The sequence below is a fragment of the Pangasianodon hypophthalmus genome, chromosome 26 (assembly GCF_027358585.1).
Source record: "Pangasianodon hypophthalmus isolate fPanHyp1 chromosome 26, fPanHyp1.pri, whole genome shotgun sequence".
Taxonomy (NCBI): domain Eukaryota; kingdom Metazoa; phylum Chordata; class Actinopteri; order Siluriformes; family Pangasiidae; genus Pangasianodon; species Pangasianodon hypophthalmus.
In genome coordinates this window covers 9486792-9505183 of record NC_069735.1, presented here as the reverse complement: position 1 = coordinate 9505183, position 18392 = coordinate 9486792, and the positions used below count along the sequence as shown (strand labels likewise).

At 38.1% G+C, this 18392-nt stretch overlaps 1 protein-coding gene across 1 annotated transcript in view; it reads left to right on the top strand.

The window, feature by feature from the left end:
* The window catches only part of sorcs3a (sortilin related VPS10 domain containing receptor 3a), a 244440-nt gene that overhangs the window by 131789 nt on the left and 94259 nt on the right, over positions 1-18392 (top strand). Inside the window, exons 3-4 of the mRNA XM_053229891.1 lie at positions 5833-5932; positions 12399-12557. Coding sequence (XP_053085866.1) covers positions 5833-5932; positions 12399-12557 — 259 coding nt within the window. The remainder of the gene's footprint in view (positions 1-5832; positions 5933-12398; positions 12558-18392) is intronic.

Genomic DNA, 18392 nt, shown 5'->3' with positions numbered 1-18392 from the left:
GATATTTGTTGGAATTTCAAATCTCTGAACAATAGTCATTTCCCTTTTCATTCATCTGTGTTCCCCAAACGCATTTCTCCCAATCTCATCAAAACACAGTAGCAGGTGAAATTAAGACAATGGCATCCAGGTCCCTGTGGACCATTCCAACCAGACTGGAACTGAATGGCTGGAGAAGCCTGAATGGGAAGAGGGACACATTGTAGGAGACTGATAAAGTGTAACATTGGCGGGGATGTAGGCAGGTTGGCATGTTTTGCGCTTCCCATTGTCATTAGCTTCTTAGTCTAGCTGGAATATTGTCGGATTTTTCAGGTTTTACTTCTGGGTCACAACCTGGCCCATAGTGAGGTTTGGCTGAAGGACATGGAGGCGCATGTTCAAACATGTTAAGTGGCATGAACAATTGGTTCATATTTTCAACTGTCTAAATCATACAGATATGTTTCTTTTTACTTTCTCAGAAGACCTAGGCTGCAATAGCTCCAAAAATACTGTGCACAAAATGTGACAAACAAAAATATTAACAAGAATATAGAAGACTAGAACATCACAGGGTTATTTTTCAAAGCTGTCCTTGAAGCAGTGCAGCCCATATACATTATTTGTTAAAATAAGTGTCCCAAGACATATCTGATACAAATTGATTAGACATTGAGTAACAAACCTAAACATTCTAGCAGCAGAATGATCAAGTATCAAATATGGGTGCATTGGAAAACTGTTTGAAAATGACTAAGTTACTGCACTGACACTTTGACAGACATGTAATTTTAGTTTGGTCTCTTCAAGGATTTTGTGAAGATATGATGTTCAAACTGTCTAAACTAAACAAATTTGAGAGTAAGAAAATGTAGTGGAAGACACAAATAAGCCTCTACATCTTAAAGATCATTTGCTTAAAGGAGAGAAATAAAATCTAGTCTAATCCTTTCCCAAGATCTAGTTGCCAAGTTAACGCTTCAGTGAGAAGTTGTTTTATAAGAAATGATTTTTCAGATAAAAAACTAGTATATCAAAAGCAAAGTAGAAGAGACCATGAAACATAGTGCAACAATTAGAGCAAAAGTGTCTTGTATAACTTTTTTCCTTTTGAGTAAAAAACCTTAATGAGATGCATATACATTCATGTCTGCAGATTTCTGAGACTCAGTTTCATCATTTCAACTAGTGATGAAGGAGATCTGGACAAAAACAATGGAATATCCCCCCGATTTTTATTCATCATGCTGTATCTTTGGGAAGACGACTGAATCTTTCTTTCAGCATCAAAACATACACAATTAAGACCTCATTCGAGTTGCAGTAAGACAGGGATCAATTAAATTGTTTGCCCTTGGGAAAAGCAGCGAAGATGTTCATAAAGCTTGCTCATAACTTCACTCTAGCACTGCATCAGTTGAGCATTTTAGTGGAGGCTATATACAGTAAATGCTGAAAGATTAGTGTATTAACATTTCTCGAGTTGTTCTAATGATATATGGTGTTTTTCAAGCAATTAATGAGTTGCTATTGTAATAAAGTGATTTAAGCAGGTAGAATTTCTTTTTTCATCAGGTAGTCTACAATTTTTATAGCATCCCAATAGCGCTTTAATGACTTTTGTGTTCAGAAAAAGTTTACACTGCTGTCCTGTTACCAAATTCAGTCTTTTGACAAGAAACAACTGTGCAACAGCCAATAAAACAGAGTAATGAAATAACAAAATTGTAATGGAAATGGATAATAAAACATAATGAACTTCTGAATCTTTCAGGCAGCGGGCAGGGCATCAGAGCTCCGAGTATTACATGAAAAACGCTAGTGAAATTCTGAACATTATCACTAAGCTGTCAAGAGCCTATTCCTCAGACAAGACATGAAAGCAGATTTGATTCCGTCCACAGTGCACTCTGAATGCCTGCATATCCTCATTGGATTGGATTGGATTGGACCTTTTTCTTCAATTGCTTTTTTTCTTGCCTCACTCAAATATTCAGAGGAAGTAACTTTCCCCGCTTCTGATGGTGCTCTGTGATCATTGCGGGCCATCTCAGAGGCTCTCGAGAATGAAAAAGATCATACTGTAATTTTGTTGGAATGCATGATGGCCATGGCTCGTGTGAAGAAAAAAAAAAACGATAGGAAGAAAAAGTTGAAGAATAAAAAAGAAAGTAAAGTTATAATGTGTTATAAAGTGCCTTATTTTGGATTGCTTCCTTTATGGGTAAATGTAAGGGTCATACAACAGTACAGGAAGTACAGTAGTACAGGAAGTGCAAGAGTGAACAGTGAACAAGCATGTAGATATACAGTGGGATTAAAGATTGCACAGATATTTTTATTTCAGCTATGTTTGTCAAGTTGCGTTTTGCAAAATTAGGCCTGTGAGTGGTGCAGCTGTCTAGAGTTCCGTTCTATCATTTGGAGATTACAAGCTTGTATCCTGATGATGCCGTAGCTCTCACTGATTAGGAGTCCAATTGGCCCTGATCTCTAGATGGAAAAGGTGGCTTTATTTCCTTTCCCATCTGTTAATTAGCTATGCTAGTGAATCACAGAACTTTGGCTAATAGGGTAGTTAGGGCTCTCCTTCAAGCACTTTCTGTCAACTTATGATATCGCGAGTGCAGCAGTGACTTCACAAGCCTTAGAGGAAGTTATCCATCACTGTCCATGGATAGGGAGATCTACTGTATATAATGGGGTAGGAAGAAATTGGCAGTGGCTAAAAACCAACAGTTTATTTCTTTCCCATAAAAGTGAGCTACCTTAGGAGCGCTAAGTATTTACTGTATTTTAGTGACAGCCAGTCGTGATGTTAGTTGGGTGGCTGCAATCTAATCTCTCACTAGCTCAGCAGTGAAACTATTAGAGTTCAGCAATTCATTACATTACAATATCTTATTGATGGCATAAAAAGAATAATGTGGGGAAACTATTACACATACACACTGTCTTTTTGTGTAATTTGTACTTTGATTGGACTATATATGCTTAGTCTAGTTACTTTTAGTTTCTCCTCCAAACACAAGGGAAAACAAAGAATCCACCTTATTCTCATTCATTAAACCCATGACTGTATTTTGCATGCGGCCTATTCAATCATGTTGGTACAGATATGTCAGCACAGCAGGCTGAAAAATATTAGCCTAAATGATGATCAAATCTAGAGGGTGTTTTGCTCTGTGAAACCCCTTGGTACGACTGTCACTGATGAATTTACAGTCTGGGCTAGAAAAAAATCAGCCCCAACCTTGCGCCTTCATACCATTTTGTTTATTTTTCTTTTGACCACTGGTGGTGCTCTTGTGCTTGCTTCCACAACAGTCCAAAATAATACTCCTTAAGACATTTGTTGACAGCAAATAATATGTTGATGCCAAAAAGGAAAGACAGGGCGGGGCTTAGCCTTGCTAATCCATTATTACCAGCTGTCTCTGCACTATTTATTAACTATACCTGCCTATTATCATTCCTCATTTTTGCAGTTACACAGATCATGTAGGTGTAACAACTGTAAATTGCCTGTAGGAGTGCACAAGTGTGTGAATGAGTGTGTGAATGTGTGTGTGCATGGTGCCCTGCAGTGGACTGGTGTCCTATCCAGGGTATATTCCCAAAGCAGTGCCCAGTGTTCCTGGAATAGGCTCCAGATTCACTTTGACCCTGACCAGGAAAAGTAGTTACTGAAGATGAATGAATGTTAACTGAAAGTAGCAGCAACAACACTATACTGTATTAAATGAGCAATTATCAGGCTAAATAATATGGTATTATACAGTAACAATTTCAGATAATGAAGCAAAGGGCATATACAAAAGCAATATCCCATAGGTGGGTTACTCAAGCAGTGAAAATGGAATTCATAGTAATAAATATTAATGTTCTACTAGCTCTAGAGAATAGTCTGAGACGTTTGGACCCTCCTGTATCTGTTTCAGAGCTGCCTATATCCACTACATCTTATTTAATAGCAACTGACAGATAAATATAAATAAATTGTGGATTCCTGGTTGGATCATATTGTTTAATAGTTGCATTCAACTCGTACATTATTCATGATCCCAGTGCTCTCCACATGTTTTTTGTATTACCTATTACCTTAGTTTTAACTCAGTCAAAGGGAAGACATGAATTATTAATACATCGTAAGTGTGCAGATAAACTGGACTCATTCAGTTATGTGTGAGGCCCCCTGTATAAAATTTAATCTTTCTCACTTGAGAAGTCATAAACTCATAACGTGGGAAGCATTTTATACTCAATGGAGCAAAGGTCATTTACATGCTCAGTATTTATATTTAAAGAGAACACAGTGGATATCTGTAAAGGTGAAACAAAATGATCAGACATTAAAAAAGTAGTAAATCAGACCGTAATTCAGAAATTAATTTTGAATTTTTAGCTCGAATATCCATTTCCATAGCCATTTAATTATTACATTATTCAGTTTTATTTGCTGTTCCACAGTTGTTTTCAGCTCCGAAGACCGGCCCTCGGTGTAAATTGGGCGTAACAGAAAAAGTCACACCCAATTTACACACAGCGTGCAGCTTATTTTAGTAATTTACTTGCACTTGTGTGTATGTTTATGACTCCTAGAAAAAAAAAAAAAGACTGCACTATTGGATTCACTAGGCTCATATCAACATGATTTTTTTGACTAGAATTGTGGAATTATACACTAGAAGCCAGTTCACAAACACTATTATTTACTAAGCTACAAGACACATAATTGCAAGAGCTGCAGCCTGTTTAAGCTGCAGTATGTAGGTTTTGTTTGTTAAAAAAGTGACTTTTTTACTCTTTTGTGAGTTTCTTGCAATATCTTTTTTTTTAAACATAAAGTCTCCAAATCACAAAAGCCCCAAAAGTTACATATTCCTACTTTAAGTAGGGTATGTTTATTAGATTAATTATCACTGTCAAAATTGCAATTTTGCCTCAAATTGAGCCCAGATTTTCAGAACAGGTTGTCTGATTAGTTCTCAGCAGCATTAAGGAAACTAAATGGGAGAAACTGAGAACAAAAATAAGCTGTGGGACAGAATATGAGGCGAAATGTGAGAGTGTGAGCAAAGTCAAGGTGATGCAACATGCAAGCATATGTCCTGATTCTAGCATGAGGGGACTGAGAGAGAAGTACATGAGAGATAAATGTAAAAAGTATAGAGAATGGCTGAGAAAAAACAAAACATTGGCACAGGGTATAGGTTGACACTAAAATGCTAAAAACATTTTAAAAACAAATATATAAAGAACAGAATTCTAACAGATAAACAAAGAACAGGATAAAGTTTCTTAGTAAGGTGTCAACCTTGAGGCTCCAGAACAGCTTCAATCCAACTTGGCATAGATTCTACAAATCTCTGGAAATGTACTGGACAATGAACACCATTCTTTCAGAGCATATTCCTTCAATTAGTGTTTTGATGATGGTGATGGAGAGAGCTGTCTAACACTTTGCTCCGACATCTCCCATAGGTGTTTCTTTACTTTCTGGTGAATGCAAAGGCGATAGCGTATGATTTTCATAATAATTATCAAATCATTCATGAGGCCTCATGCCCTGTGGCTGGGTGCAGAGTCATCCGGGCAGAGACCTGTGTATAAGTATGTTGTACATATACAGGTGATGGGTGACAATTGGAAGGACAGAATGGTAGCTCCAGTCCAGTAGGCACTGTATATGTAGTGAGAAGCAACATTGCCTCTTCGTGTCTTTACAAAACAGCCATGCTTCCACGTTACCAGAGAGTAAATATCATTAGTCATTTAAAAAAAATTTTTGGAAAAACTACTGCTTCTACTAGGCCAGAGGATGATAAATGCTGCTTTTCTGTCCCTCAGATCGACAGACTATGGCACCACCTATGAGAGACTGAACGACAAAGTGGGAGTGAAGACAGTCCTGAGTTACCTGTACGTCTGTCCCACCAACCAAAGGAAGGTGAGTGGGTCTTTTTCTGTTTCCGAAACAATGTATGTACTCTTTCTCATGTGGACTTATTCAGATAGTGAGTCATGATTCCTACATCTTAAATGTAGCTGGAAATGTGAAAAGCTCTAACAAAATATTTCAAATCCCTCCCCAACACTATTGATTCCTAAGCCAAAACAAACAAGCAAAAAAAAGTACTAGCTTTGTTAGTTCTGAGCGTGATTACATTAGACACCCATTGCCCAACTTTTCGTCTCATCAAACGAAAGGCCAGATTGATTTGGAAGGTTAAAGGGTGGGCTAATCACCAGCAGCGGGTTTGATGGACTGGCGAAGCTCCCTTCGAATAACATTTAAACCTGTCTGCAAACCGTAATGAGCTCAAAGGTTAATGATTTGTTTCTCAAACAGAGATGGCTCATGATGGCATGCTGCCCAGAGTGATAATATGATACCTCAGCTTTCACAGTGACCATTCTGTTAGCAGGCAATAACACTGTAAAAATGCAAGAGAATGGCTAGACTCGTTGGAGTTGATAGAAAACGGGGAACTCAAATAACCACTCTTTACAACCATGGTGAGCAGAAAGTCATTTCAGAATGGACAACATGTCGAACCTTGAGGCAGATGAGCTACAACTGCAGATGACCAGATCACGTTTCACTACTGTTAACCAAGACCAGGAATTAGAGACTACAGTGGGTACAGGCTCACCAAAACTGGGCAGCTGAAAATTTGATAAGGTTCTTCTTCTTTTTTTTTTTTTGAATCTTCATTCTGTTCTGTCAACCTGTGCCCACTGTAGCCTCAAATTCAAATCTGAATATCTCTCTGGGTAAAATAATAATAATAATAATAATAATAATAAAAAATGGTCTTCTACAAAAGAAATGTATGTTTTAACTGAACTAGAATTTTACTCAATTATGGAAAAATAAAATCCAAACAAGTCTGGATTTCAATTTCTTTGTTTAGGCCCTTATCATTTTTCTTTCAAAGCTCTTTCAATAAAATGAAATTACACAGATGAATAGGTTGAGTTGGTGGGATGAAGGTATTAAGAAGTGGTGGGATGTCTACTGAAAAATCACACACAAACTCACACATACACATACACACCTAGGCACAGTTTAGAACCTATTTTCCCTTCTATATATATATATATATATATAAAAACACTCACCCAGACAAAGATCCATCAACCTACCCACCTACCTAGCTACAAACGGGTTGGGAAAGTGGGAGGAAACTGGATTACCCACAGGAAAGCCACACAGAGAAAGGAACATGATGGACATGTACCAGAGCTCAGCATCAAACCCTGGACCCTGGAGTTACGACGTGTCGATACTACCTGCTCCACCACAGTGCTGCCACTGCAATAAAGCAGCTTCCACATAATTTCTGGAAAATTCCCAGCTTTCATACACATTATAAACTTTTCATGAGCATTATCTGACCTCCTTGTCAGTCAAGCACAAAGCAGGGACGTCGATGCACATATAAAACCTTACTAAGAGGAAAAACATGCATGACACAGTCACGCAGATTAAAATGCTAATCTGTAAAACTATGTTTTGACTCTTGATTTAAAAACCACAATAGACATTCTTTAAAAGGGAATTGGTTTGACACAGGAAGGGCAGCAAGTTAAGACACCAATCAAGTGTCCTATTGTCAAATCCTGAATAAAATCTTCTTTGCAGAACTTTTTTGTTGAATTTATGGCCTAGAACTGGATAATTCAAAAACTCAGTAATCTCTACTTCTCACCTCATTACTCGAGGCTGCTACACTTTACCAAAGCTTGGAACTGGCCTCCAATTTCTTGCTCTGGTTTTCTCTCCGTCTCTCTCTCTTTTCATCACAGAGACAGCAGGAGATGTGTGACGAGAGGTCTGGCAGCCCAATAAGAGAACTAAGGCTTCAGCAGGAGCGTGTGTAGTGTCTAATAACATGGCCGCCATCCCGCGATCTCAGATGAGCCTGTAAGCCTCTCCCTGAGGGCTAGTGTAGACTCAGCTCTCTAAGACAGCAATTAAATTAGAAAAGACTAACAAGAGCTGTGAAAAGCATTTGATTTACGAAGTATACTCTTGACTTTGAGGCCAGGTTGGGACAGAGTCATGGGAGTAGTTCTGCAGAAATATGAGCTAAGTCTTCTTAAGATTCCTGTGCCTGATAACAAAATGGCCATTGGCTCCAGATCAGATTCTTTTCACTTTAGATGAACTTACTTAGGATTACGTCACAACATTCATGCAAATGAATGGATATGTCATTTTGCTCCAGTTGGTGTAATTAATGCTCTCCACATAATGCATCAACCAAAACTAGTAGATATGAGAGGTCCTAAGAATGCACCATTTTGAAGATGGAGTATGTGAACAGAGACTCAGGGTTTTCATTTCTTGTACTCTAAGAACACAAGTTAAAAAGGGCATCGCTACCAAGCATTATTCTGATTCCACTTGACTGTTCGTCTTTTCTAAACAAAGGCAATTGATCATTTCTAACATGATTAATTCCACACTCAGTTTTTCTTTCTGGTTTTTTTTTCTCCAGGCAGGTAGAACTAGTATTTACCATTCTGCCCCTTGGACCAGTATTTAGAGGATATAGATTAAGCTGTTGCACTTTACTGCTGAGAGCTTCTGCTAATAACATTCAGTGTTTATCCCTCACACTTAATCAATCCTTTCGTTCCCGCAAAGACACTTTTCTCCGTTACTATCGTGTGCAGGTAACTTAAAAATAAAAATCATCAACATATGGGCCTTCTCTCTGTGATTTGTGGTCTGGCCTCCAGGTCAAATCCTGATTTTTGGATCAATTTTAGGAATGCAACATAAATGTTTAATGGAATGAGTATTTCAGAAACTGCTGATCTCTAGGGATTTTATTGCAAAACAATCTCTAGGGTTTACATAGAGGTGGAAAAATACAAAAAGCATCAGTTTTGCTGGTTCTGAGAGAGGTCAGAAGAGAATGGCCAGACCGGTTCGAGCTGACAGGAAGGTGTCAGTATCACAAATAAGCACTCTTTCCAACTGTGGTGAGCAGAAGAGAAACTCAGAATGCACAACCTGCCGAACCTTGAGGTAGATGGGCTACAACAGCCTATCGAAGACCACATCGGGTTCCACTCCTGTCAGCCAAGAACAGGAATCTGAGGCTACAGTGGGCACAGGCTCACTGGAAAGGTTTGGAAATGTTGCAAAAGAAGTCCTACCTAAGAGCATAACTGCAATACCCACTGTAAAATTTGAAGGTGGATCATTGATTGCTTTGGAGCTTTTTGCTTTTAGCTTTTGTGGCTGGTGGTTCAGGTGTTCTTGTGAAGCATAATGAATTCTGCTAATCTCCAGGATATTTAAGGCCTAAACCTGGCTGCCTCTGCCAGGAGGTTCAAACTTGTCCATAGAGTTTTCAGTAAGAGGAGAAGCCAAACATATTTACAAATCAGCATAGAAATGGAAGTCTACATGCACAAATCCAAGAATATAAAGGAGCTTAACATGTGGAACCAAGATCCCACCATTGTGATAATGGCGTTCAACAGTACAGGAAGAGACTCAGTGCTGTTATTCTCGCCTGAGCAGACATTGCAAAAATGTTTTAAATTATTTTGAACCCAGTGAAAAATGCACAACTTGTAGTAATTGCATTACGTTTTATGCTCTTTTTTTACAGACCTACATAGAGCTCTGGGTCAAGTACTGAGACCCCAATATGTATTACCAAGTGCAAAATTGTCTCCTTGTAGCAAGACAAACTTCCGTGAAGGACTCCTCGTTCTCTGGCTCACTTAAGTAAAGCTCCAATAGCATCCTCAAGAATCCAAGGTCAAAAGTAATTTTCCTTCCATAGTAAATGCTTTTGCTTAAAACAATGTTATAGAAAAAGATTAGCCCCTTAAACCTGGCAAATTGCATCTGACAAGCTACGGAGATAGTGGAAACCGGGAGGGGGGTCTGTGCCATCTCCTCGAGCCTGTAATGAATGGTAAAATTGGAAGGACCTCAGCATGCACAAATCCTGGCTGCGATTCGCCTGGCTGTTTATTGGCACTTAATGAAAAACAATTTATCTAAATCACCGCCTGGAGGGATTCGTAGTTAAAGCTTGGGGAAAGAGGGGTGGGATGTTTGTCAGTGACAAATGCACCCCGTTTTTTCTCCAATTCAAATCTGGTTGAGTGGGGAAAGCTTGAATAGGCAGTGAGAAATACAGTCTGGCTGACAGTCTGGCTTCTATACTTTAATTATAATTAAAGCTAGGTATCTACGTACCTTCACCCGTTACATTAGGCAGTTAAGTCATATTTTTTCAGCTTGGTCCTCATTAGCCTGAGATATGTTTATTATTCTGGCAAGAGAGTCACTAATGATACATATATCCTAAAGCAGACCAAGCAGCTCTATTGTGCAAGTAATGATCCATAATGTAACTGTCGACTTCATAACTTCTCCTTCCTCCTTTTCTCCCTGTCTCCCTTCACCATATTATATGATTCTAAGCTGATATTACCTGCTTGAGAAGATGTAAGTGGCATTCTCAGTTTGCCTTCATGAAGCTTGGTGTGTGCTTATCAATTTTGCACATCCAACCCAGACAGCACAATTCATTAAAACCTTCATTCTCGCTGTTAGAATAAGCTGAGTGACTCTGTCAGAACAACAAGGTTGGTTGCACTAGATCGAATCAATTCCACATGAAATAACCTTTCCTATAGAAGCCATCATGGTGGTGGTGGCTCTCTTAAAGAGTATGCATGCTTAAACTTTAAATATCAACTAAATTCAAATCATACTGATGGAAAAGACCAACAGTGAATCAGAAGCAACCCGTCAACTCACAAGGGTTCACAAGAGATCAATGTTTCCTTCTGCTCTTCAGTGCAAGTTTTATAAGTTTGACAATGGACATTTATCCCAAATCAGTGTCATTCAAACTCCACTTGGATTGCTTGATGTGACCTTATGAAAAGGGTTAGACTCTGGGGACGAGAGGAGGAGCTTTGAAGGCCTTACCAAGAATAGTTTCGTGGAAGAACATGCAAGGAGCCGAAGTAAAGGGAGTGGGTTCATTAAGGAGCAAAACAAGCTACCCATGGAGATGAAACAAGCAACCCATGGAGATGAAACAACTTACATAATTATGTTTCTTTAGAGTGAGCTAGCAGGCAGAAAACTCCAGATATGAAGTGTTCACAAACATTATTGTCCACTCTCCTACCTGTGATCTTCCTTTATTTTTCTCTTTAGTTTTCCATTGTTGTGAACTTACTAAGTATTACAAGGTTCTATCTAGGTGAAGATCAAGATTGAGATATGGGGTATCAGATCTGACATTCTAAATAGCAAAGCCCTAAAGTAATGAAATTTAAATTTATAGCCCAACAAAGATTACAATTTAAGATTACTCAAATTGATAGTTTGAGACAATTAGAAAATAAAAGTTTGAACCTCTTCCAAACACGTTATTATTCTGTAAACTCATATACTCTTTGTTTTTTTTTTTTTTATAAAGTTCTGGCTGAGTGATTAAGCAATCTCTTATTCTCATTAACTAACTAATAAATGGTATAATCCCAGCAGAGCAAGCCATTAACATCTAATAAATGGTATAATCCCAGCAGAGCAAGCCATTAATATCTAATAAATGGTATAATCCTGGCAGAGGAAGGCAATTTAAGCCTGTGAAGACCACATCATGATCAAGATTTCTTTTTTTTTTCGGAGTATGGTCTCTAAAATCTAAAATGCAAACTTATCTAAATCTTAAATTATTTCTAAACAAGATATTTTAATGGGCCAATATTTATTAATATACTCATTTTAAAACACATTAGAACATACAGTGCATGATACTGTACAGTGACACACACACTCTCAGTTTCACTGGAAGGTTCAGTTTATTAAGCGCATTGCATGTAGCTATAATGCTGATAATATTTAATGCTATTATCATCTGACATCAGCTAATATTAGCTAAAAAATGATGTAGAGGTCTTGTGTGTGCATACTGTAATATCAGCAAATACCATGTACACTCACTTTTTAATAAATCAATCTAGTCATGACCACTTATATTTCATATTCATCCTGGTTATTGATTGGCTGGCAGATAGAATCTGATAAAAATCAGGTTTATTTGAGAGTTTGCAATTTTGCCCCAATTTTTTTCCCACAAATTGGTCATCTGACAGTTCCCACCCACTAGCCAGCTTTCCCCATCATACAATGGCTACCATTGTCGAGATTCAAACTCACCATCTCCCAACAATATGGCAGACAATATTACAGCAAAAACTTAAAAATAGAAAAAATAAATAAACACCAAAGGAGAATAAAGTATCCCTTAGTAATGCAATGTATGTAGTTGAACCAAACTGCCAGGTAAAACCCTATAAATACCCTTCAATCATTTTTTTAAAATATTTTTTCCCATCCTGTCTTTTATCTGTGATAGGTAATGGTGTTGACAGACCCGGAATTCGAAAGTAGTGTCCTCATCAGTTCTGACGAGGGTGCTAGCTACCAGAAATACCGTCTCAGTTTCTACGTCTTGAGTCTACTTTTTCACCCTTCACAAGAGGACTGGGCTCTGGCCTACAGCCACGACCAGAAGGTGAACCTTTTTTTTTTTTTGTAGACATTGACTATGCATCAAGTTAAGAAATATGTCACAGCCAAAATGCTGATGTTGCTAACAATGTATTAAGACTGGTTAGAAATATACAGTACATGTTTCATGCTTCCCCATTAGTGCCCATTCCTGGCTAGCTGCATTAGCATTTTTGGATTTTGGATCAAGGTATGTTGTAAAAGGTGATGTGTTGCTCCATAAAAAAATGTGTGCATATAGTATAACCATCTGTAGAATATACATCTCAGATGCTGAGCTAAGATGCTGGAGACATGGACAGATTGCGTGTACCATATGCTCGTTCTGTGCTTACATGTGCCAGAGATCTTGTTTTAGCATTAAATAATCTCAATTTGCTCTTGGAGTGACTCTAAAGGTCTTTCTTTACATATGCATAGCCAAGTCTGAGCATTTCTTTAGTAATGTCACTACATCCCAGATGCTACATATCCACATTTTACTTGAGCATTGACTGACCTTGCAGGAATGCCACTTTACCAAAGGCTTTTCTGTGTGTGTGTGTGTGTGTGTGTGTGTGTGTGTGTGTGTGTGTGAAAGATAGAAATGCAGCTTCTCTGCCTGGACTTGTAAGAGGCAGCAGTTAAAACTGCTCAGGTGCTGCCTGATCCTTCCATCATTCATCTTCTTCAGCTGTATACTGTGGTGTAATTATCTCCCTAGTCAGTGTTACCCAGAAGAGGATAGGTTTTCTTTTGAATCTGGTTCCTTCTCAAGATTTCTTCCTCATGTCATCTCAGGGAGATTTTCTTCACCATTGTCGCCTCTGGCGTGCTCATTAGGGATCTAAAGCTAAATCCAGGTTTCAGCATAGCTACTTTGTGACAATGGCTGCTGTTAAAAGTGCTATGCATATAACATAGGATTGATTCCAAATTCATTGCAAATACAGTAGGTTCCTAAGGCATCACTCTATTTTTTTTGCACATTTCTACGTACACATACTTCTGTGTTATACTCAAATTTCATTGGCTAGACTACTGAGCAAGTCAAAGCTCCAATGTTATGCCCAGTCGCAAGTTCTAGTTGCACAGAAACCCAATGAAAAAGTGACAGATAATATAATTTAACCCCAATTAAAGTATGATAAGCTATTTAGCTTAGAAAACAATTTAGTATTGGAATTCCCATCAAAGGGATGACTATCATATTGGGTTGTCAAGTCTGTTGCCTGCAAGTCTTTTGCCAACATTTTGGACTACAAACTTTTTGGACTGATGTACTACAAGTAGACTTCTATAATCCTGTGTGCAGCATATTACTGTATTTTGCTTAGTTTTGTCAGGGTGTCTACCTTTCTGTGTGTTCCTGATTCTGAAAAGTTCATCTGTCATGTTACCTGTGCAAGTTTATTAATCTGTAGAATAGCTTCAAGTGCATCAAGCCACCAAGAAAAGTATGAACCGACTAGAGTGTTGAAACATAAATATCAGTTCAAAAGGAAGCAGAGTTTCCTTTCTTTGTATGTTGTGTCTTCAGTATCTACTTATCTTTTGAGCTGTTTAAAAAAAATGAAGTGATAGACCAGACACATAATCTGCATGTATAGAATGCCCAGGAATTGATTTTTTTCACCCCAGAGACAAGTGTGTCCATGTGGGTTTCCACCCCCTCCCAAAAATATGCTAATAGGTGGACTGGCTGCCCCTAGGTGTGAATGAGTGTGTTCATGGTCCCATCCAGTGTTCCCAGGATAGCTTCCAGATCCTCCACAATCCTGAGCAGCATAAAGTGGTTACTGAAAATGTTACTGTAAAAGGGCTTGGTTCTAGATGGCCAAAACATGATTCTGCACATCTAGTATACGCAAATATCTTTTTGCCCATTTAGCTGAATTATAATCTACTTCTTTTAATGGTGTTATCAATTCAATTGATCCGTGGTGGATTAGTGTTTGGAAATTTAACAAATAAAAAAAAAATCTAATTTCCAAACTAATACCATTAGTTTTAGCTCACAAATGAACTGACCAGATGGAGACTAGACTGACTTGTCTGAAAACAAAGTAGCAAAATTAGTTTCTGTCTTTTTGTAAAAGTAATTTTGGCTTTAACAAACCTTCTTGAAGTACACAAAGTTGGTAAGCAGTCCATTAGTTGGTGAAAAGAATTGGCTTCTGTGTCCAGGTTAAAAAAAAAAAATGCAGCGCAACTTCAGCCCTCTGAAGATGGTCACAGATCAGCAGAAAAAGGTCAATATGAGTTCAGTGTATTATTTGTTTTGTTTCTATTTTTTCTTTTGTGTTTTGGCCTGCCAGTGCAAGTGAAGGGCCGCTTGGCAATAGTTTGCAGTAATGGCTATGGCAGCTCCATTGAGCCACTGATGGATAATGGTGAAAAGTAGCAGAATAGAAACCCTGCCTCAAGGACTTTTGGCTCTCTAGGTTTGTTCTGCCTTCTAATTACCTGAGCTAACTGAAAGTCTTGGACAAAAACTCACCAGCATTAGAGCCTTGTTATGTGAAATGCCATCTCAGTTATTCACAAACTGACAAATGACTAAGACAGGCCTCTTGTACTTTGAACCAGATGAGGGATGGGATTTTTTTGACAGGGGAAGTCAAAGGGTACTGCATAACAGGAGTAAATACATGGAGCATAAGAAGAGAAACAACAGGAAAGCTTTAGACTAAGGCTTCCTGAGTTGCACTCGAATATTTACCTGAGAGTCCTCCACTCAGCTTGGAGCAAATTAGCATATTTCCTAGCAGTACCTCTTGGTGAACCTCAAAGAAAGGGCTTGGCCTTCATACCGGATATGTTAGTTTACAGTTTCATGCACATCGAGGTCTTTTTATTGTACATGCACTAGTGGGGAGATGCAGGAGGCAAGATATGCATATGCAGTATTGCTTTGGATGTTGGTGCTATTAGGCTTTTCTAGGAAGAAAAAAAAACATTTCTTGCTCATTAGTTTGATGAGTGTGTGTCGGAAGAAAGATTGGAACCATCTCAAAAATAAAGAAGACCGGGTTACATGAATCAGTTGAAACCTGCAGAACATATTTGGTGTTACAAAAGAATTTACCTAAATGAAGTGATTACGATAGTATAAAGAAGTATGATTTTCACTCTTTAAAAGACCTTCTCTATCAAGATTATGATTTTTATTAACTCAACAGAACAGGACATACTTCTGGGATTCAGTAAGGGTTGCAGATGAATTGCTTAGCTTCCTAATACATTCACTAGTCGCCAAATTCAATCACATTGTGTGAGACTATGCTGGGAAAAGTCTTTTTTAAATTTCCTTTGCTTTAATGTTTTCATATCACTTTTTGCACTCCAACACGGTTTCAGAGGAATTCCTCTAGCAGTTATATTTGTTGTTGCATTGTGACCAGTGCTATGTGAAACTGTACTTTCAGAGCCACAGGATGCCCATCACTATCCAATCACACTCGGCTAGTTTAGAGTACGGGATGCAAGCTGATAGAGGCACCACTGAGACTGGAGTTGAACATTGTGGTTCAACTCCTGGATCCTGAGTCATTATCAGCCTGGAAAATCCTCCCTGCCATAGACGTAGCATCCTTGATGCAAGGAAGGTCGATCATTCAGCTACACTCTCAGAAACACTCCCACTTTCAGAATCAATAAGTCTCCAAGTTGTCTAGACAAGAGTGTTTTAAGAATTGGTACATTGTTATTTATATATATATATATATATATATATATATATATATATATATATATATATATATATTAGAGTATAATATATGATACACAGGTTTATTATTTTGGACTGATTTCTTGCACTACTTTATTTTTAGTTAACAGTGTCATCTAAAACTAACTGAAGCTGGAAATGTAATTTGTATTCAGTGTATGGTTGGTAATCGAAGTGCAGATGGACACATGGTTTGCTATTGTTTATCATAATTTAACTCAATGATTCAATATCCTGGATTCAATATCCACTCCATTTTTGTGATGAACTCCCGTCATGCTATGTGCTTATCCAAGCAGTATCTTAGCAGGTTCTTCTGAATCCTATAATCAGACTTGCTAAAGTGTGTATTAATAGTAGTTAATAATCATGTCAGTCTAGCAAGGTGCAAAGACCCAATTAGATCCTGAATATCATATGAAGATCTCATGTAATCAGCACAGCATTGCAATCATTACATCCCCTATTGTCACGTCACCATCTATGACAACGACTTGTCAGTTTCTAACACTTAGGATGTCAGCACTATCCAAATCCCCTCCATGAGAAATGTCTTCTCAGATCACTGGGTTTCATGAGTAAATACCACATTTGCTTGTTAATGGTGTTAATGACCATGTTAATGGTGTTTTTATTAGCTAGTTCATGAACCTAGCCTGTGCATGGGCAGTTAATTTGACATATTTGCCAATAAATGCTAACTGTGTAGTTTACTAGGAAAAATTAACACTAATGACATATTTCATGTTTCTGAAAGGATGTACAGGAAATGTAGTCAGTATTATGAATTTATAATTCTATTATAATTCTGTTGTGATTTCAATCATTGGTTGATTGTTCAGCATTGGTTTCATAAACATCTATTATGGCTGTTGAACTAAGGGGTTCGAATATAGTTTCACAGAGTGGCCTATGTCAAAACATAGGCTACGTTTACACGACAACAATGTAGTCAAAATCTGAAAAGTTTTTCTCTTGCGTTTTCAAGAAGTTTCATGTATACACGACAAAGTTTTCAAAACGATTCGCGTTTACACATATCCGCAATAACGGCCAAAAATGCTGTATTGCGTATGCCAGACCAGTAGTTGGCGCTTTCACCTTGTTAGTAAACAGTACCTGTAGGGAAATGACGATTAGCTCTTTGTGGGCGGGAGTAAAAACGCCTTTTTAAGACATGTCGTCGGCGCTGATGTGTATTTAGAATTTGTCGTGTGTATATGATGCGTCTCCGCTGTTGGTTGTAATATTGGTGAAGTGAATCCACACTTTGCTGAAGAAGCGTTAGCAAACTCTTGAGCAGCAACAACACTACCATGTACTCCGCTATTGTTGAGTGTGTTTGTTCGCGCTTGCCTTTACAATAGACACGTACTGCGCATGTCTACATACCTAACACGTACTACGCACGCGCATGACGTCACCGTTTTCAAAGATTCTCGTATTGGGTGTTTACATGGAGACGATAACGGCGGTGTTTTCAAAAACTTGCACTTTGAAAATATATGCGTTTTCAGTCCCCAAAACGCTGTTGTCGTGTAAACGAACAGGCAAAACGCATAAAAAGTTTCCTGTTTTTGGCTGAAAACGTTGTCATGTAAACGGCCCCATAGTTTCAAGTAAAGTGGACTATGTCAAAATCATCTAGCTGTAAGTGGAACAAAAGGGTCTAATAAATTAGCCGAAGAAACCAGAGCTTACTTCCAATGGTTTTCTCAAGTGCCTGTGGAGGAGACAGATAAAAAAGCACTTAACAGGTGGAAGGGAACATGAAAAGCGTCGCTGATCTGCAGGAGGTCTCAGATTACCAAGTCTGCAAAAAAAACTGTGAAATACCACTTGTGATCAAAGTAAAATTAAGGTTCCCATGAAACGCCTTAGGTTATTTTTTAGAGGATTTTATTTTCCCATTTTTTATTTTTTTTGAAAACAGATGGACAGTCTCTTGCAATAGAAACTCATGCTCGGCATTCATATTCATATTGTGAAGTTTAACAGATGGTGCATGGCGGGTAAGAAGGGTGAAAACGAAAGACTTCAAAACAAACTTAAAAAAAAGCCATGATGCTATAAGATACAGCCCGTGGCTTATTTAGTTTGTCTCGGTATGGTTCATAGCAAAGCTTAATA